Consider the following 17,690-nt stretch of genomic DNA (forward strand, 5'->3'; position numbering starts at 1 on the left):
TCCTTGAACTGGAAGCACGGTGTATGTTCCTCTGGAGAGTCAAACATAGAAGTTGTTAATAAGTCTATCAAAGGTTAGAAGATACAGCTCACAATGAAGACCTTGGTTGTTCTTCTCCTCCTGGGCATCGTGGTACAAGACGCGGCGGCAGGTCAGTTAAGACTTTTTATGGTTAATTGTAAAAAATGCTTCTTGTCTTTATAAACTTCATTCATATTCATGAGTTTACAGTTCTTTTGGTGTGTTAGTTCTAGGACTTCTTTGCAGATTATAGAAATGTTAGAAAGTAACAAACCCATTATCTTAACGTTAATGTTAGTAAATCCTGTCTGTAGCTAAGTCTTTGGTTGGTTAGCCTAAGTTATCTAGGCCTATTTGTTTAGAGCCACAGTTGACTTTTTGTCAAGAACGATTGCCTATTTCTGAAAAAGAGCAGACGTGTATTATTTATTTCGACCATTATTTGATAATATCCGGAGCATTAAGACCAAAACTGTCTGTTCGATCTTAATGTTAAAATGGCGGCATGACTACGCAGAACAGCAGTCCGACACACTGCGAGAAGTCAAATAACAAGTTAAAACAAAGAGTTTCTGCTCCAAAACTAGATTTACTGCACGTGCCAATTTCAATCTTTAAATTGTTTTAACTGTTTTATGTAAAACGTGTGTTGTCGTTAATTTAGTGTTATTAAAATGATGTTTTTCTTACAAATGAGGCTACTTCTTTATATTGAACCTATTCTATTCTGCCACTGTATTTGATCTCCACATCCGGACAGGCTGCTGTGTAGGTTTAGATCAGAGGTGGCGAACCTGTGGCTCTTGAGCCGTATGCGGCTCTTTGCCTGCTCCTGTGAGGCTCTTCCTGTGTGGCTGGGGGCTGTGTCATTGGTTGATTGTTGTTTTTAACTTTTCTGAAACATACAGTATTTCAGATAAGTAAAAAAAAAAGCACATTTGAATGCATCTGCCAATACTGCCAATACATTTACCAATTATTTTAAAATGGAAAATAATGCAGCAGAGTTTTGAGGACAGATTCTGCAACCTGAGGAAAAACAGCGGCCACAGATCACCTTCCTCGTTAACCCTTTCACTGCTGAATCCGATTGTTTGAAAGCCCCTTTAGTGACAGATGAGTGAGAGAGTTGCTTCAAGTGGCCACAATCGAGTTCAAGCAAGACCTGAAAAGGATTGTGGATAACAAAGACTGTCAGGTTTCCCACTGAGTCAATCTAAGTGAGAAAAAAAACTATGAAAACTGCTATGTATTATGACTGTCATCAGATCTGGAAGACACTGTTGCTGTTGTAGTGTGGACGTGCATGTGTTGTGTGGCTTTTTGCTATGGTGCGGTTTTTTTTGTGGCTCTTTATACCTAACTGGTTGGCCACCCCTGGTTTAGATGTTTATTTGGAACCAACCAGTCAGCTGGGGTCGTTGTTTTCCTGCTGTAGCCAAACAACTTCCTGCTTTGTTGATTCAATAGTTCCCATCTTTCACTAATGTAAACTCCATTAGTGACATTGTAACAGGATACAGGACTCATTAATGATCTCAGTCACTTCACACCAAATATATCAACTGTCATCTGGTACCAAATAAAACAGGTTTCCAGATTGAAAAGGAGCAAGGAGAAAATAATAATAATAATAATATATTATATAACCTGGCTCCCTCTCATAATAAATAAATAACAAATATTTAGAGAATAATTTGACAAAATGTGAGCAGAGAATAACATAAATACATAATCAATAACAGCCTTTTGAATTTAAACAGTAAGTTCATATCGTCTGTTGTCTGATCTCTATATTGACTTGAATTATATAATAGGCTATTTAAGATATGTTTTAAGCTTAAAAGTCTTTATATGTGCTCAGGATTAATGTATTTATTTGTTATTTAATTTGTTGATTTTCAATCGTATCCTGAACTTAAAATCGTGAATCGGATCGTGAGTTTAGTGCATCGTTACATCCCTAGTTATATAAAAACTGACATTATTACATTCATATTTTCTTACAGTGACTCACTCTCTGAAGTATTTCTACACCTCGTCTTCTGGAGTCCCAAACTTTCCAGAGTATGTGTCTGTTGGATTGGTTGATGAAGTTGAGATGGTTCACTATGACAGCAACACCAAGAGACAAGAACCCAAACAGGACTGGATGAGCAGAGTCACAGCAGATGATCCTCAGTACTGGCAGACGCAGACTGAGGTCGCTGCGGGTCACCAGCAGACCTTCAAAGCCAACATTGAAGTTGCAAAGCAGCGCTTCAACCAAACTGGAGGTTTGTTTATGTTTCACTTTCTACTGATAAAATGTTGTTTATATTTTCATCCTTTTATTTTAGTAAACATATGTTAACACACACACACACACACACACACACTAGGGATGTAACAGTATAAAAATTTAACCTCACGGTTATAGTGACCAAAATTATCACGGTTTTCGGTATTTTCGCGGTATTTTTAGAAGTGTGTTCAATATGTTCAGAAAGCACTGATAGGCCTACGCAAGCTGAAATTGTTTCAAAAAGTGTAACAATGTTTATTATATTACAAAAATATAGGCAATAGGCTTGTAAAAACTATTGAAAATAGGCTGCTGAAACACCGGCCCACTGTAGGGGGTCCGGTAAGAACTTGAACCACAGATGTCTGACTTTGAGATCCAGGAAGATTTATTTACAACTCCAACATGAAGTTAACTATGAAGTTGGATTTGACGTTACATGTGAAGTTGGATGTGGTTCTGAAATATAAACAAATAATAATGCACATTAATAAGCGTCTGACTTACTATGAACATTATTTACCAAAACTAAATGTTATACCCACCAGCATATAACAAGAAACCATACTAAGAATTACGTTCATTTCTCTGTAATAATTAACATAAATGTAACATATTGCTCAGTAACACAAACTGAGAATAAGCCACATCTATTACAGCACACGTATCCATAACGGAGCAAACAGTGTAATACACCTTTAATAGCTAAGCACATGGCTCCACAGCGCTAGTCTGTTTACTGGTGATTGCATTGCTAGCAAATTGCCCTAACACAACCTGAATATCAACACGTGGCTGCACAAGTAATATTAAACAATCTGCAAATCTATCAGCTATGCAATAAGAAACACAGCAACAGCAATATTATCAAGGCGATAATATATATATATCTCTCTCTCTCTCCAAATAAATGTCATGTCGTACCACGGGCTAAACTTATCCACATCGTAGCAGAACACTTATTGAAATATGAATAAACGTAGCTTTAACGTTTACACAGATAACGAGGCAGTAAAACCCATGACAGTTTAGCAAGCTACAGAATAGTTTTAACTTACGTTCTGGGCTACACACAAGACTTCAACAAGTCCGAAAATGGGAAAGGAATGATAAAGAATAAAAGTCTGTTTACAGCTGCTACATTCTGTCCCCTTCTCCTGTCTGAGCGCGGGTGATTGACTGGAGATCAAAGCGAAGACTCTTGTCACTGATTGGTCAATCATCTCAAGAGAGAGAGCAAGTGTTACTATGGCCTTTTTTACAAGGCTGATAAATGTCCTGAGCGCTGTCATCTCCTTCTTTCCGCCATGATTTCAACTTCAAGAAACGCACTGTAGGCTACGCAGTGCGCCCGCGCGGCAACTTCAGGAGCCTCAGATGAAGCTGGGAAGGATTAAACACGCGGTTTCCACACCGTGGTAATCCACCGTGATAATAATGATATTTTAAATGAAAACGATAATTGTTATCGTCAACATTTTTACCGTGGTTTACCGTTACCAGTAATCGTTACATCCCTAACACACACACACACACACACACACACACACAGATTAAACAGTTTGATGTATTTTCTTGGCTGAAACACAGTCTGACTCAACAGAAACATTACTGAGACTGAGTGGACTGGATGCTGCTATACTACACTGATCCAGTGTTTCTGTCCATCCCATAATAAGCAGCAGAGACCATTACCACTTCATCTCCACTAGATTAGATCAGAATAAGTGGAGTGGAGCGGCCACAGTGAGCTGGTCCAGAAGAACTCTCCTGCAGGAAACCAGTTCATCCCAAACAGTTTGACAAACACACAGCTGATAGAGGAACATTACTGCCTGGTTTCTTAAACTACGGAGCAATTCAATTAAATTTTATTTATAGTATCAAATCATAACAAGAGTTATCTCAAGACACTTTACAGATAGAGTAGGTCTAGACCACACTCTATAATTTACAAAGACCCAACAATTCCAGTAATTCCCCCAAGAGCAAGCATTTAGTGCGACAGGGGCGAGGAAAAACTCCCTTTTAGGAAGAAACCTCAGAAACAACCAGGCTCTTGGTAGGTGGTGTCTGACGGTGCTGGTTGGTGGTGTGATGAACAGTGGCAATAACAGTCACAATAAAGATAATGGAACAGTGACTAGAAATAGTAGTTGTAGTAGTTCATGGCATAGCAGGGCACTGCAGGGCACTACAGGATGTAGCAGGGCATAGCAGGGCGTGCAGCAGGACCATGGTGATAGCTGCAACCATGATTTTGGTGTCACCCTAATCCAAGGAAACATGCTGGGCGAAAAAAACCATAAGGACTCCGGGGAATAAGCTCCCCAGAGCTAGGTTAGTAACAGCAGACCTGTAAACGGGCCACAGGCTGCTTCTGCTGGGTCCTCATATGAGAGGAGGAGCAGGATGTTTTAATGAAGCTGCTGACAGGAGCGCATGCTGAATGTCTCCTTCACATCTCAGGTTTAAAAGGTTCAACAGCACCACTCACTGTACTGACCTCAGTCTGGACATCCCATAATATATATATAGAAATATAGAAGAACTACAGATTAGATCAGAGGTGGCGAACCTGTGGCTCTTGAGCCGTATGCGGCTCTTTGCCTGCTCCTGTGAGGCTCTTCCTGTGTGGCTGGGGGCTGTGTCATTGGTTGATTGTTGTTTTTAACTTTTCTGAAACATACAGTATTTCAGATAAGTAAAAAAAAAAGCACATTTGAATGCATCTGCCAATACTGCCAATACATTTACCAATTATTTTAAAATGGAAAATAATGCAGCAGAGTTTTGAGGACAGATTCTGCAACCTGAGGAAAAACAGCGGCCACAGATCACCTTCCTCGTTAACCCTTTCACTGCTGAATCCGATTGTTTGAAAGCCCCTTTAGTGACAGATGAGTGAGAGAGTTGCTTCAAGTGGCCACAATCGAGTTCAAGCAAGACCTGAAAAGGATTGTGGATAACAAAGACTGTCAGGTTTCCCACTGAGTCAATCTAAGTGAGAAAAAAAACTATGAAAACTGCTATGTATTATGACTGTCATCAGATCTGGAAGACACTGTTGCTGTTGTAGTGTGGACGTGCATGTGTTGTGTGGCTTTTTGCTATGGTGCGGTTTTTTTTGTGGCTCTTTATACCTAACTGGTTGGCCACCCCTGGATTAGATGAACTTTACTGGACCACAGTGTGTCTGTGTCTAATAAACATTTATAGTGCTGAAACAATCAGTCAGTTACTACATCTGGTGATTACAGAATATTGATCCATCATCAACAAGATCATTATAATCAGATCATTATTTTAGTCTTTTATTAAGAAAAAAGTCAGAATATTTTGTAGTTCCAGTTTCTCAAATATGATAATGTTCTGCTTTTCTCTGTTTAATATAATTTAATATGAAATAGAGTTGAGTGTTGATCAGACAGAAGAAACTATTAGAAGATTTCATCTCACACTCTCACAACTTCTGAGCAACAGTTTTCAACATTTCATTTTACATTGTAAACAATTTTTTTAATCCATCAAAAATAATCCTTACATAATCAATAATGACAAGAATACATATTTTAAACACTAAATATTTAGCAGAACTACAGATTAGATTAGATTTAATTGACCACAGTGTGTCTGTGTCGTAATAAACATATAAAGTGATGAAACTATTAGTCAATAATCTATTAGTTGATTACAGAAAAGTCTTTTATTAAAAAGAAATGTGAGAATTTTGCTGCTTTTCTTTGTTTAAATTTGTTTGGTTAATTGATTAATAAAAATAATTCTCTCTCTCTCTCTCTCAGGTGTCCACATTTACCAGAGGATGTACGGCTGTGAATGGGACGATGAGACTGGAGAGGTTAATGGTTTTATGCAAGATGGTTATGATGGAGAAGACTTCATATCATTTGACCTGAAGACAGAGACATTCATCGCTCCAAAACAACAGGCTGTCATCACCAGACACAAGTTGGATCATAACAAAGCTTGGATAGCTCAGCAGAAACACTACCTGACCCAGGAGTGTCCTGAGTGGCTGAAGAAGTATGTGAACTATGGGAGGAGCTCTCTGCTGAGAACAGGTAGAATCACATGACCTGATGGAGTTTAATGGACACAACAATGTTAACATTCTTTTGTTTCTAACCAACAGTAACATTACTATAAATATGGAACAACATATTGATCATATTAACAGTGATTGCTATCATAATCTCATCTCTACGTTCTGTGAATAATTTAAACTAGGTCCTTGTTGTCCTGTGTTGTAGTGTGTTTTTTAGTGGTTGTTTTAATGTAATAATGATGCACGGCAATGTATAGCTGCATAAGCTTTGGGTGGACTCCAGGAAGAATAGCCTATGGCCCCAGCTAATGGAGATCCCAATAAATCAAATCAAATCAAACATATAGAGACCCACTGCGTCACAGTTTACACACGTTTATCTTTCTCTCATGTTCTCACCTCTCTTCATCTCTCTGCCTTCCTTTACTCTATTTTCTCTGTCACTTTCTCCTTCACACTTATCACCACTCTGTTTCTTCATTTTCTCTCTTTCTTTCTGCCGTGTTTCTATCTGTCTGTTTTTCTCTTTGCCTTTCTCTGTCTTTCTCACACCCACTGTCCTCCATTTGTAATCCATCTCAGTTACACTTCAATGAGAATTATTTGCTTTGAATACATATATATAGTGTATGTGTTACTAATATATACATGACATCAAACAGAATGATACTATTGATATAGGCTACAGTAAATATTAATAAAGAACCTCTAAACTGTCTTTGTCTTCACTGTGCAGAGGTTCCCTCAGTGTCTCTCCTCCAGAAGTCTCCCTCCTCTCCAGTCAGCTGCCACGCTACAGGTTTCTACCCTGACAGAGTCTTGATGTTCTGGAGGAAAGATGGAGAGGAGCTTCATGAGGACGTGGACCTCGGAGAGATCCTCCCCAACCACGATGGATCCTTCCAGATGAGTGTTGACCTGGACCTTTCATCAGTCCCAGCTGAAGACTGGAGGAGGTACGACTGTGTGTTTCATCTCTCTGGTGTGGAGGACGACATCATCACCAAACTGGACAAAGCAGAGATCAGGACCAACAGAGGTGAGACTGGAATCAGAAGTGAGGAAGGAAACAAACATCTAGTTTACTCTAACAGTCCTGTAGTTCGTGTATTTTATGTGTTGGATGGGAAGTTTTGTTTCCTTAAATGGTTTTGTTGTCACTTTCTTTTCTTTCTTTTTTTTAAAATATATAACTTTAAGGATTAGGTCATTAAACCAATCTTTACTTTTACAGTAATGTAAACTAAAAGTTTTAAACTGCTTTGGAGAAATGATGGTTGTCCACCACCATGATGTTTGTGCTGTCTGCCCACCGGTTATATAGCTTTGATTTAATGAAAAACCTTCTAACTGCTTCATCTGTTCAGGTTGGGACTATTGTTGTTGTTTTCTGATCAACAGAGAATCCTGACGTGAACACTGACATGACCATCCCCATCATTGCTGTAGTGGTTGTTCTGGCTCTCGTCCTCCTCGCTGTGATCGGAGTCCTAGTTTACAGAAAGAAGAAAGGTGAGAGACTCAAACAGAAAGATTTTCTCATTTCTTTCTCAGTATTTAGATTTTAGACTTAAAATGAATCATTTGATTTTAAAAGTGAAGCGAACTCCAAACTTGAGCAGTAAGTGGTGTGAGGCTCAGTGCATATCATTATGATATGACTAGAAGAGACAAATATATATTTTAGTTAAACGTTCATTAATATTTATGTGTTGATATTTCTTCATATTTGCTTCTATTCTTCATATATAATGTTTAATGTGCGTTTACTTTTAGATAATCCAGTAGTATTTTATTTATTAGCGTTACTGATAATCCACTCAGAGACATTTCTGTCCCTTTAAGTCTGACCGGCAGTTTGATGGCCCTCAACCAACAGCTGAGTGTGGATAGTGTTTGGTTTGGTTTTGGAACTTTAGGAGTGCCATAAAGAAGAATAAATATGTAAAAGAAAGAGAAACTAAAATGTTGAAATATAAAGAGTAATGGGCAAAATAAGTAAATAAAAAGAATTGGAAATATAAAAAAGAAATAAAAGTGTGTGTATGTGGTTATTGGAGCCAGAATTATGATTTTGATATTAACTTATTTTTGTGCATAAACTCATTGATATTGAGAGTAAACCAGACTCATTATGAACTAGTCAGTTGTGTTAATTGATCTTGTTACGTGGCGTATCGTCACAGCCTTCTGACAGTCAGCTGATTGAGGCAGTGATTGTATCAGCTGGTATAGAACAGCTGAGCTCTCATTCACTTTTTCTTCTTTGTTTGTAGCCACACGGTTTTTGACCACTGTACCGCTCAGTACTGCTAAGGGATTGTGAATTTAAGTTTTTTTTTAAATATCTTTAATGTTTTGCTCCGTTGTCAATCCCTGTACGCCAAGGACAGTTTATTATTTGCTGATGGAAAAGAAAGAAATCGTATCAATACGAATTCTGAATGATAAAGGAAAATAAATTTGACAAACAAAAGAAATCCGTGGTTTCTGAGTGATGTTGAAGCCAAGGGACAAGAAAGAGAACAGATCCACTGCGCCTCTAGTGGGAAATATAAAGAGAAATAACTACATATAAAAGAATAATTATAAGCATTTTCTTTTATTTTCACATTAATTTGTTAATTTATTTCCATAGCTGTATATTTATTTATTCATAAATTTTTGGACGTTTGGAAAGTTTTTTTGTACTAGGGAGAGTGGATTAATAAAAACCTTTTTGAGAGATGTGTGCTGAGGATAAACACGTATCACCTTAAAGGTTTACACTCTGGAGCTGCTCTTGGATCCTACAATGACAATAGCATGATGATGTAGTAATAATAATAATAATAATAATAATAATGACTTAATTCAGGACACAAATGGAAGGTCCATAGTACAATAAAAAAAGGACTATTTACCAAAATATAGCAATCAATATATAGTACAATTCATATACATTAATAAAAGTTCAACAACCTTCAGCTGTAATATACAAACAGGAGCACCAATGTCTCCACAGTCTAGATGTTTACCTGATTATTTATGTATAAGACTTGGCAGATCCACTCAGCTATTCTTCAGGCTGCACCATGTGCTGCTTTGGTTTTCCCTGTAGAAACCATAGACTGTATACAGTCTATGGTAGAAACCTGTTGCACTGAAATCTGCCCGGCAACCGATGACATCACAGCCAACTGGAAAAAAAAAAACAGTTCTGTGGCTCCTCCAAATCAACTCTGTTTAGATGTAATGTGCTGTAGGTTATACCACCTACAGTATACAATACCCCAAATACATACTATATATCATTAATATTGCCGTGGTAACATTTTGGGTGTTTTTTTATGGTTATGTAATTAACAGAGCTAAAATCAATGTGGGCTAAAGCTGGTATCATTCTGTTTTCTGAGACTGACATTCTACACATATATTAATAAATAAGGTTTCTTATTAAGGCAGAACAGGTAGGCACACCAACACTACCAAAGATTTGGCTATCACTATACCATCCTGGTTGTTTCAGAAGCAGTTTCATGCCATCATTATACACTACAGTCAGTCTCTGCATGTTCCTCTCCTTCTGGAAGAGAGAAGTGATAGGAAAAGAAGTGAAGTAAGATAAAAACAGAAAGGTAGAAGAGATTTGAGTGACTAGAAGAGGGGATAATATCCACTGCCAAAAATAATAATAATAAAAAATAAATGACTTATTTTTGCTTTTTATTTCAGCCAAATGCCCTCCATCTCCTGACAGCTCTGAGGTCAATGAGAAACTGAATCAAGAGACTTAATCCTAAACCCATCACCCTGAACACAGTGAGTAACTTCATACGGGACATGAACTACTATCAGCTGTTGTTAAACAGAGCTGCCTTAAACTCTGTGAAACCTTCTGGGATTGGTTCTTCATCCACTGGGAAACCTCTGGGACACGTTGGAGCTGTAAAGAACATCTCTGACTTTCTGTTGATTTTCCACAACAAAGGGAAACTGTTTAATAAGAAGTGAAGTCAGATTATTAAGAGAAAGGAACAGATGATTTCAGAAACCTTCACATCAGCAGATAAAGTCTAATATTACCTTAAATATGAACCTTTAAAAAAAAGTGACACTATTTTTTTAAAATGGTGTCAAACCAAATTAAAATAAACAATTGTACAAAATGTTATAACTTACATGACTGAATAGTGGATATATTGGGTCTAAATGATACTGTATTTATGTGGCTTTGTGGAATTAAACTCCAGATATTTTTGGTAAATTATTTTGTTTTCTATTTAATGTAATTTATTTTTAAGTAATAAGTAATTTTTTTGTGTCTTTAGGTTTATGGATACATGTTGCAGTGGATCAATCAGCGGAGCCACGTTCTCCTCCATAAACTGAACTCATCAGTTCTTCATCATCAAATCATAAACTGGTAGAATCAGGGCTGGGATCTAGTTGGAGATGTTCATTGATGGAATACAAAGAAAACTAGTTTGAAAAATGAGTTGAAAAATATTTTCCAAATATGATCAAAATGAAATGATGACATTAAATTATTTGGATCATTTAGTTTAATTTAAAGTGACGTTTCCTCTGATAACATATTTGTTTAAATGTTGGTTAATTTAAATGAGGATGATTATTTTTGAAGAGAAGTAAAAAAAACCGAGATTCAAATCAGTGAAAGCATCCCAGCTCTCTTCATACATGATAAAGATCTGTGTGTCTATCTAAATGAAATCCTCCATAGTTACAGTTTGATACTTCTGCTGTCGGGCTTTTCTGGTTAAATCAATATTAATAACATGTTAACACATTGTTACACATAAACACACGTACATACATTCATCTCCATACATCCACTCCTAGGGTGTGGCAGAGATATGATGATATCAACCTTGAGATAACAGATATTTGTCAGCCTGTAGAGTTTTCTTTACTATTTCTAGTGAGAAAGTCATCCTTTGGTTCTCTGGTTGGATCAGATCACCGGGGGCAACGCTGCAAATCAGTCAGCAACATCAGTCAGCAACACCAGTCAGTCAGTAACATCAGTCAGTCAGCAACATCAGTCAGCAACATCAGTCAGTCAGTAACATCAGTCAGTCAGCAACATCAGTCAGTCAGTAACATCAGTCAGCAACATCAGTCAGTCAGCAACATCAGTCAGCAACATCAGTCAGTCAGTAACATCAGCCAGTCAGCAACATCAGTCAGCAACATCAGTCAGCAACATCAGTCAGCAACATCAGTCAGTCAGCAACATCAGTCAGTCAGCAACATCAGTCAGTCAGCAACATCAGTCAGCAACATCAGTCAGTCAGTAACATCAGTCAGTCAGTAACATCAGTCAGTCAGCAACATCAGTCAGCAACATCAGTCAGTCAGTAACATCAGTCAGTCAGCAACATCAGTCAGCAACATCAGTCAGTCAGTAACATCAGCCAGTCAGCAACATCAGTCAGCAACATCAGTCAGTCAGTAACATCAGCCAGTCAGCAACATCAGTCAGCAACATCAGTCAGCAACATCAGTCAGCAACATCAGTCAGTCAGCAACATCAGTCAGTCAGCAACATCAGTCAGTCAGCAACATCAGTCAGCAACATCAGTCAGTCAGTAACATCAGCCAGTCAGCAACATCAGTCAGTCAGCAACATCAGTCAGCAACATCAGTCAGTCAGCAACATCAGTCAGCAACATCAGTCAGTCAGCAACATCAGTCAGCAACATCCAGAAACATGCTGAGGAGATTAGACACCAGAAATGTCCCAGAGGTGTAAATGTTCTCTATCTGTTTTCCTCCTGGACGGAGTTTTGCATCACTAGTGAATTATATCATAACATGAAATCACAGATAACAATGATAGGTTGGATCAATGTTGCCCGCCCCTCTGCACACACACACACACACACACACACACACACACACACACACACACACACACACACACACACAATGTTAGCTTCAATTCAACATTTATTTTCCAGTTGTGTAAATATTTAGTTTGTTTATTTCTTTAAAACTGAAGATCTTGTTTTGATTCCAACTAGGCTGAAGTAAGAAATAATTTATGTCTTTCAGATTTTTCTTAATTAATCAGGAGTGCGTTGTTGTTTTTGTTTCATAATATCTATCTTTTGATCTGTTTTGAAACATTATTATATTTTAATTTTAGCTGAGATTCTAAAAGGGTTGTGGGATGTTTTCAGTTTCTCAGCTCACTGATAATATTTGTGTAAATATCTTGTGCTAGTATATCGGGACGAGGGACGTTTTCTCTCTTAGTTTTATAAACATAAATAAATTGAAGAGCGATCCCAAAAATCACTTCTTGTGTTGGGTTAAGTAGATGAAGTTGCGTTGCTATTTTATTCATTTTCTATTGATGTTTCAATAAAGTGCCCAATAATCCACATTTCTGTCTTTTTTTGATTCAACTAATTAACTAGTTCAACTAAAGAGCCGAAAGAACAAAATCAATCTCTACAGATAACGTTAGGGGGATTTGACTTTTCACATGACAAGAAAACAAACAAAAGAGGATTTAGTTTGTTTCAGACCTTTTTTTGTGAAACTGTTCTGCGTTCTCTCTCGTATCGCCCTTTTCTAATAAGAAAGGTCTTGGCACAAAATTAAAAATGTTTCTCATAGAAGGCATATAGGCTTATTTATGAAAAATTGTTTTATAAAGTAGAGTAAAATAATCTAACTGTAATGTCATACTGTCATTTGCAATTCTTCATTGTTTTTTTATTTGTTGATTATTTATGTATAAGACTTGGCAGATCCGCTCAGCTATCTTCAGGCTGCACCATGTGCTGCTTTGGTTTCCCCTGTAGAAACCTGTTGCACTGAAATCTGCCCGGCAACCGATGACATCACAGCCAACTGAAAAAAAAACGTCTGTGGCTCCTCCAAATCAACTCTGTTTAGATGTAATGTGCTGTAGGTTATGCCACCTACAGTATAAAATACCCCAAATACATACTACTATATATCATTAATGTTGCCGTGGCAACATTTTGGGTGTTTTTTTTTTTTTTATGGGTATGTAATTAACTGCTAGCATCCTGTGAGCTTCACAGAGAAAACAAACATCCTCACACCTGTAAAGATGAAGTTGTTTAGTTCAAAGGTTAGCTTCATATGTAGCTAAAGAAATGGTTGAAGTAGATTGACCAACAGCATCAGACATTTTGGATCAAAGTCAGTGACCTCAGTTGATCCCTGCTAGATCATCAGTCAGACCATATCTGAATGTTTTTGATTATTGTGCAATTCAAGAACAATATTTTTAAGTTCTATGCAAGAATGTGCATGTAGTTTAGTTTAACTTGTAATTCCATAGCGAGAATTCAGCGTGTGTGAGTTTTATATACCGGTCCAGTTGGCTCTGGTTGATTCATACAGTACTGTGGGATGCAAAGACATCACTTAAAAATGACTAAAATTAAACTATTCAGGTATTACTGAGCATGTTAGTTGTGAATGTGTTAAACTGGTTAGACGTGAGAGGCCTTAGAGTTTTTCTAATCACATATCAGTGTCTGTTGTGTCTATTATATTCTGGTTAAGCCACTTGACTGCACGTTGATGCAGTGCATCAAAGCTTCCTATGGTGGGGGTTGGTTTTTATTGTTTGAGCCGCCCTGGAAAGTCCCTGACTACCAACATGTTTTCTTTCTGTCAGTGAGGCTTTATGGAAAGTTGCCTGGTGATATGTGTCATAAACACCAAAGGTAGGCTAAACTATACTAAATCCTTAAATTCTTAAGTTCAAAGCCTTTATATGGATATGTTTGTTTGTATAGACTCAACTAAATGTGCCATACTATACTGATACAGAGTTTCTCTCCATCCCATTATAACAACCACACTTTATCTCCACTAGCTCAGATGAGAATAAGGCCCTGTTTACACGAAGGGAAGACGCAGATATTTTCCTGCGGTTTGGCCTCTCATTTACACGAAAACCCCGTTTTCATCACAGAAAACGATTATTTCTAAAAACTCTGGCCAAAGTGGAGATTTTGGAAAACTTCGTTTGCATGTAAACTGAGACAAACAAGAGACAAGGCTATAAAGTGGCATTCACCAGTCTTCTCATATTTCTCTCTTCCAGAGCATCATCTACTGTAATCTAAAATATCTCTGTGACTGTCTCATGACCACCTCTCATATTAGTTAAGAACCGTTTTGCTTTAGAAAAACATTATTTAGCATCTCATTTTAGATCATTCCCTCTTTATTTCTGTCCCACTGTACACAGTTGTACTGTTAATATTTACTAACTGCTTCAGGTCTTCTAACAGCACTACACTGACACTGCTACAGTTGATGCTGGTTTAAACAGCAGGACTTGGAGCACTTTCTTTTTACTCTTTGGTAACATTTTGTGACTTAAATGTTCTCACGAGCAGAGCGGAACAGTTCAACTTGTACGGTGATTTTAGATGCTTCAATTAATGATGAAATCTCATGAACACAAACCTCCCCATAAACAGCTTGTGTTCGTCAGGCTAAAACAAGCCATTTACAAGAAATGTGTCCAGTTAAGAGAGTTGGTGATTTTGAACACTTGTATGAGCAAACCTCTTGGAAAACAAGTAAGAGAGATTTAGGATAAAAATAGGAAAATGTTCTTACATGAAGGCCATTGACTGGTTTATTTCTGCTGCTTTTTGACTCTTCAAAACCCTCTGAATGATGCAGTACAAGGTCAATAATGCAACACACAAAACATGATTTTTTGGTTTATACTTTGCTAAATTTAAGAGGACGTTAGCTTTGTTAAATTTTTTTTTTTTAAAAAGCTGGTTTTGCTAAAGTTGTTTCTGTATTTCCAAATGATTATTTCTGCAGTTATGAATAATAAAACAATGAAAGATTTTACTGTAATATATTTTTTTACAGAGACACACTTTAAAAAAAAAAAATTCTGCTCAACAGAGAAACCCGCTGACTTGACCGTCATAATGATCTCTGCTGCAGTGGCAGTGGTTGTTCTCTCTCTCGTCCTCATCGCTGTGATCGGATTCATCATTTACAAAAAGGAGAATGGTGAGAGAACCAAAGATTTCCACATTTGACTTTTCCAGTTCTTCCTTGATGTTAGTCTTGAGTAAATGGTTTATCCAGATTAAAAAGTGAAACGAAAGTGATAAAATAAAATCTAAACAGAAATGTAGAAGGAATTTGATCCAACTTGAGTGAGTAGGAGGAAATCAGTATCCTTGCATTTGCACTTTGACAACTGAAACAATGTCTTTTCTTTTTTACAGTACAACTTGTTTTTATAATATTTGACTTTTTTAGATTTTGAATTGATTTTCAAAAGTGGCTTTCACTGAGTGCTAAAGATGATAACGGATTAATAATTCCTAATTCACAAAAATGTGAAGCAGCCAGCCATGGGATGTTGGGCTCAGAGCCACAGTGCCCCCTGCTGTTTTAGTCACTAACCAGCCATGTCTGCTGATCATCAGCAGCTCTCTCCGGTAGTTTACAAAGTCTGGGTAAATGTTGATACGCTGCCTAAATTCATCAAAATTGTCATTAGATGAGAGTTGATACTCTCATCAAAATTGAAACAAGGGTTAGTTCAAGGCACACCAAAATCTGAAGCAGCTACCAGTGAACAGTATAAGCGCATCATGATAATATGACCCAAGCTTTATGATGTTAAAGAGAAGTATAGGAAAAGAAATGAAGACCTTAACAGAACTGTAAAAGGTATTTGTAACCAGTGTAAGTAAGTGGTAGTGAGTGTTAGATTTAGTGGAGAAGAGATGTTCTGGCATTTGCAACTTTGGCATCTAAAAATCATGTCTTTATATTTCAGCTACATCCTATCAACAAGGTAAGTACAACTTGTTTTGATTGTATTAAAATGTTTGTTCTCTGGATAGATGCTTGTGTATATATATACACTGAGTGCAAAAATTAAACTATCTTTGATTCCTAATTCACCTAAATTTAAAGCAACTATGCCAACCACACATTCAAGTAAGCCTATTTTTTCAGCTACTGCTGTCAGTCACTGCCTTTATTCTGAAGTGAGACTGAAGTGAGAGAAAGGATTCTGTCTACCCTTCACAATAAAGCTCCATGTTAAATTCACCCAGCATTTTGCTAAGAGTAAACTCAATAAAAAACCTATTTCTACCCTTCATAAACCCAACCTTCACCTAACCCTAAAGCTGGGTTTCCACAGGCAGCGTTTTTCAACTAAAACTCCGCTGTCTCGGTCACTATCAGCGGAATTGTGTCACCACAACATGATGCCGACCGTGTAGACGTTTTTCAGACAATGAGTTGTTGGTGTGGATATACGTTTTCTATCAGTTTATATCTGGCCTAACACAACTGTGTGGTAAATGTTCTACTCCAGTCACACACGTTGCTGCTTAAAAAGTTGTGTTTAGTTTAGTTTGAATAATGTTATCTCACTAGCAATAAGCTAGTTGTCATTGCAACAATGCTAACGTTACTACACATAACATTACTGCCAGCAAAATACCCCTGCGAATTAAATCCATACTTCAACGTTAACACTCAAGCCACTAAGCCCTGTTTGGAAATGAACACCTCTGCTGAAGTGTTAAATTCGTTGATGAAAGGTTATATCACGAGACAGCACCGCCGCCATTAAACTCTGACTCTGGCGATATCAACATGCAATATCGCTGACGAAAAAGACAACACTAAAATCTAGTTAAGAAAAACTCTTTATTTGCATTGCCTTCCACCTTTTCCTCTGCCCTAAATTCAGAATCTGCCACATCTGTCAGGTAAATGTGGTAATACAATGTTTTTCTCTAAAGCAGGAGTACACTGTAAGTTAGTAGTAGGACATACAGCGTGGTTGCTAAGTGGTTTGGGGGCCTGCTGTAAGTAATTTAGGGGTACAATGGTTTCTGGAGAAAGCTTCAAGCAGCAATACCACAATCTGCTCGTTCCAAACAGGCACATTTTGAATGGGCACTGTACTAGTAATTATCAAATCCATTTCTGTTCTACTTGATTATTGTTAAAATGATTTTGTGTTTTGTTCTTCTCAGAGTCAGAGACTTCTTCGAGTGCTTCTCATACAGACAGTGTAAACAGCTACACAGCATTGATCAAAAGGTAACTAATGGCTCTGTCTGTCTGAAATATCACCTGTATTAATGCATATTCTGAAAACTTACTATTTTATTGTCTGGACAGTTGCGAGTGAAAGTGTGAAGAGGAGGATGAAGTCCACTTTGTAAGAAATTGGCAACATCTACAAAGTTTCTACACGATCTGTAATCCATACAGAAGGGCCACCTCACCAGCGAAATGGATTGAATATCACTTGTT

At 37.4% G+C, this 17,690-nt stretch overlaps 1 protein-coding gene and 1 long non-coding RNA gene across 3 annotated transcripts in view; one reads left to right on the forward strand and one right to left on the reverse strand.

The window, feature by feature from the left end:
- Positions 1 to 17,690, forward strand: part of LOC116047053 — a 28,876-nt gene continuing 11,186 nt past the window's right edge. Inside the window, exons 1-4 of the mRNA XM_031295552.2 lie at positions 1 to 151; positions 2,031 to 2,297; positions 6,109 to 6,387; positions 7,108 to 7,410. Coding sequence (XP_031151412.1) covers positions 94 to 151; positions 2,031 to 2,297; positions 6,109 to 6,387; positions 7,108 to 7,410 — 907 coding nt within the window. The 5' untranslated portion in view covers positions 1 to 93. The remainder of the gene's footprint in view (positions 152 to 2,030; positions 2,298 to 6,108; positions 6,388 to 7,107; positions 7,411 to 17,690) is intronic.
- Positions 10,993 to 16,902, reverse strand: LOC116047060. Of its 2 annotated transcripts, XR_004104304.2 has the most exons (3): positions 16,867 to 16,902; positions 14,220 to 14,223; positions 10,993 to 11,316 (listed from the first exon to the last, which is right to left on the reverse strand). It is a non-coding gene; the product is annotated as an uncharacterized LOC116047060 (long non-coding RNA). The 2 variants fall into 2 exon arrangements; XR_004104303.2 differs by lacking the exons at positions 14,220 to 14,223; positions 16,867 to 16,902 and adding an exon at positions 11,861 to 11,926.

The sequence above is a fragment of the Sander lucioperca genome, chromosome 14 (assembly GCF_008315115.2).
Source record: "Sander lucioperca isolate FBNREF2018 chromosome 14, SLUC_FBN_1.2, whole genome shotgun sequence".
NCBI classification, from domain to species: domain Eukaryota; kingdom Metazoa; phylum Chordata; class Actinopteri; order Perciformes; family Percidae; genus Sander; species Sander lucioperca.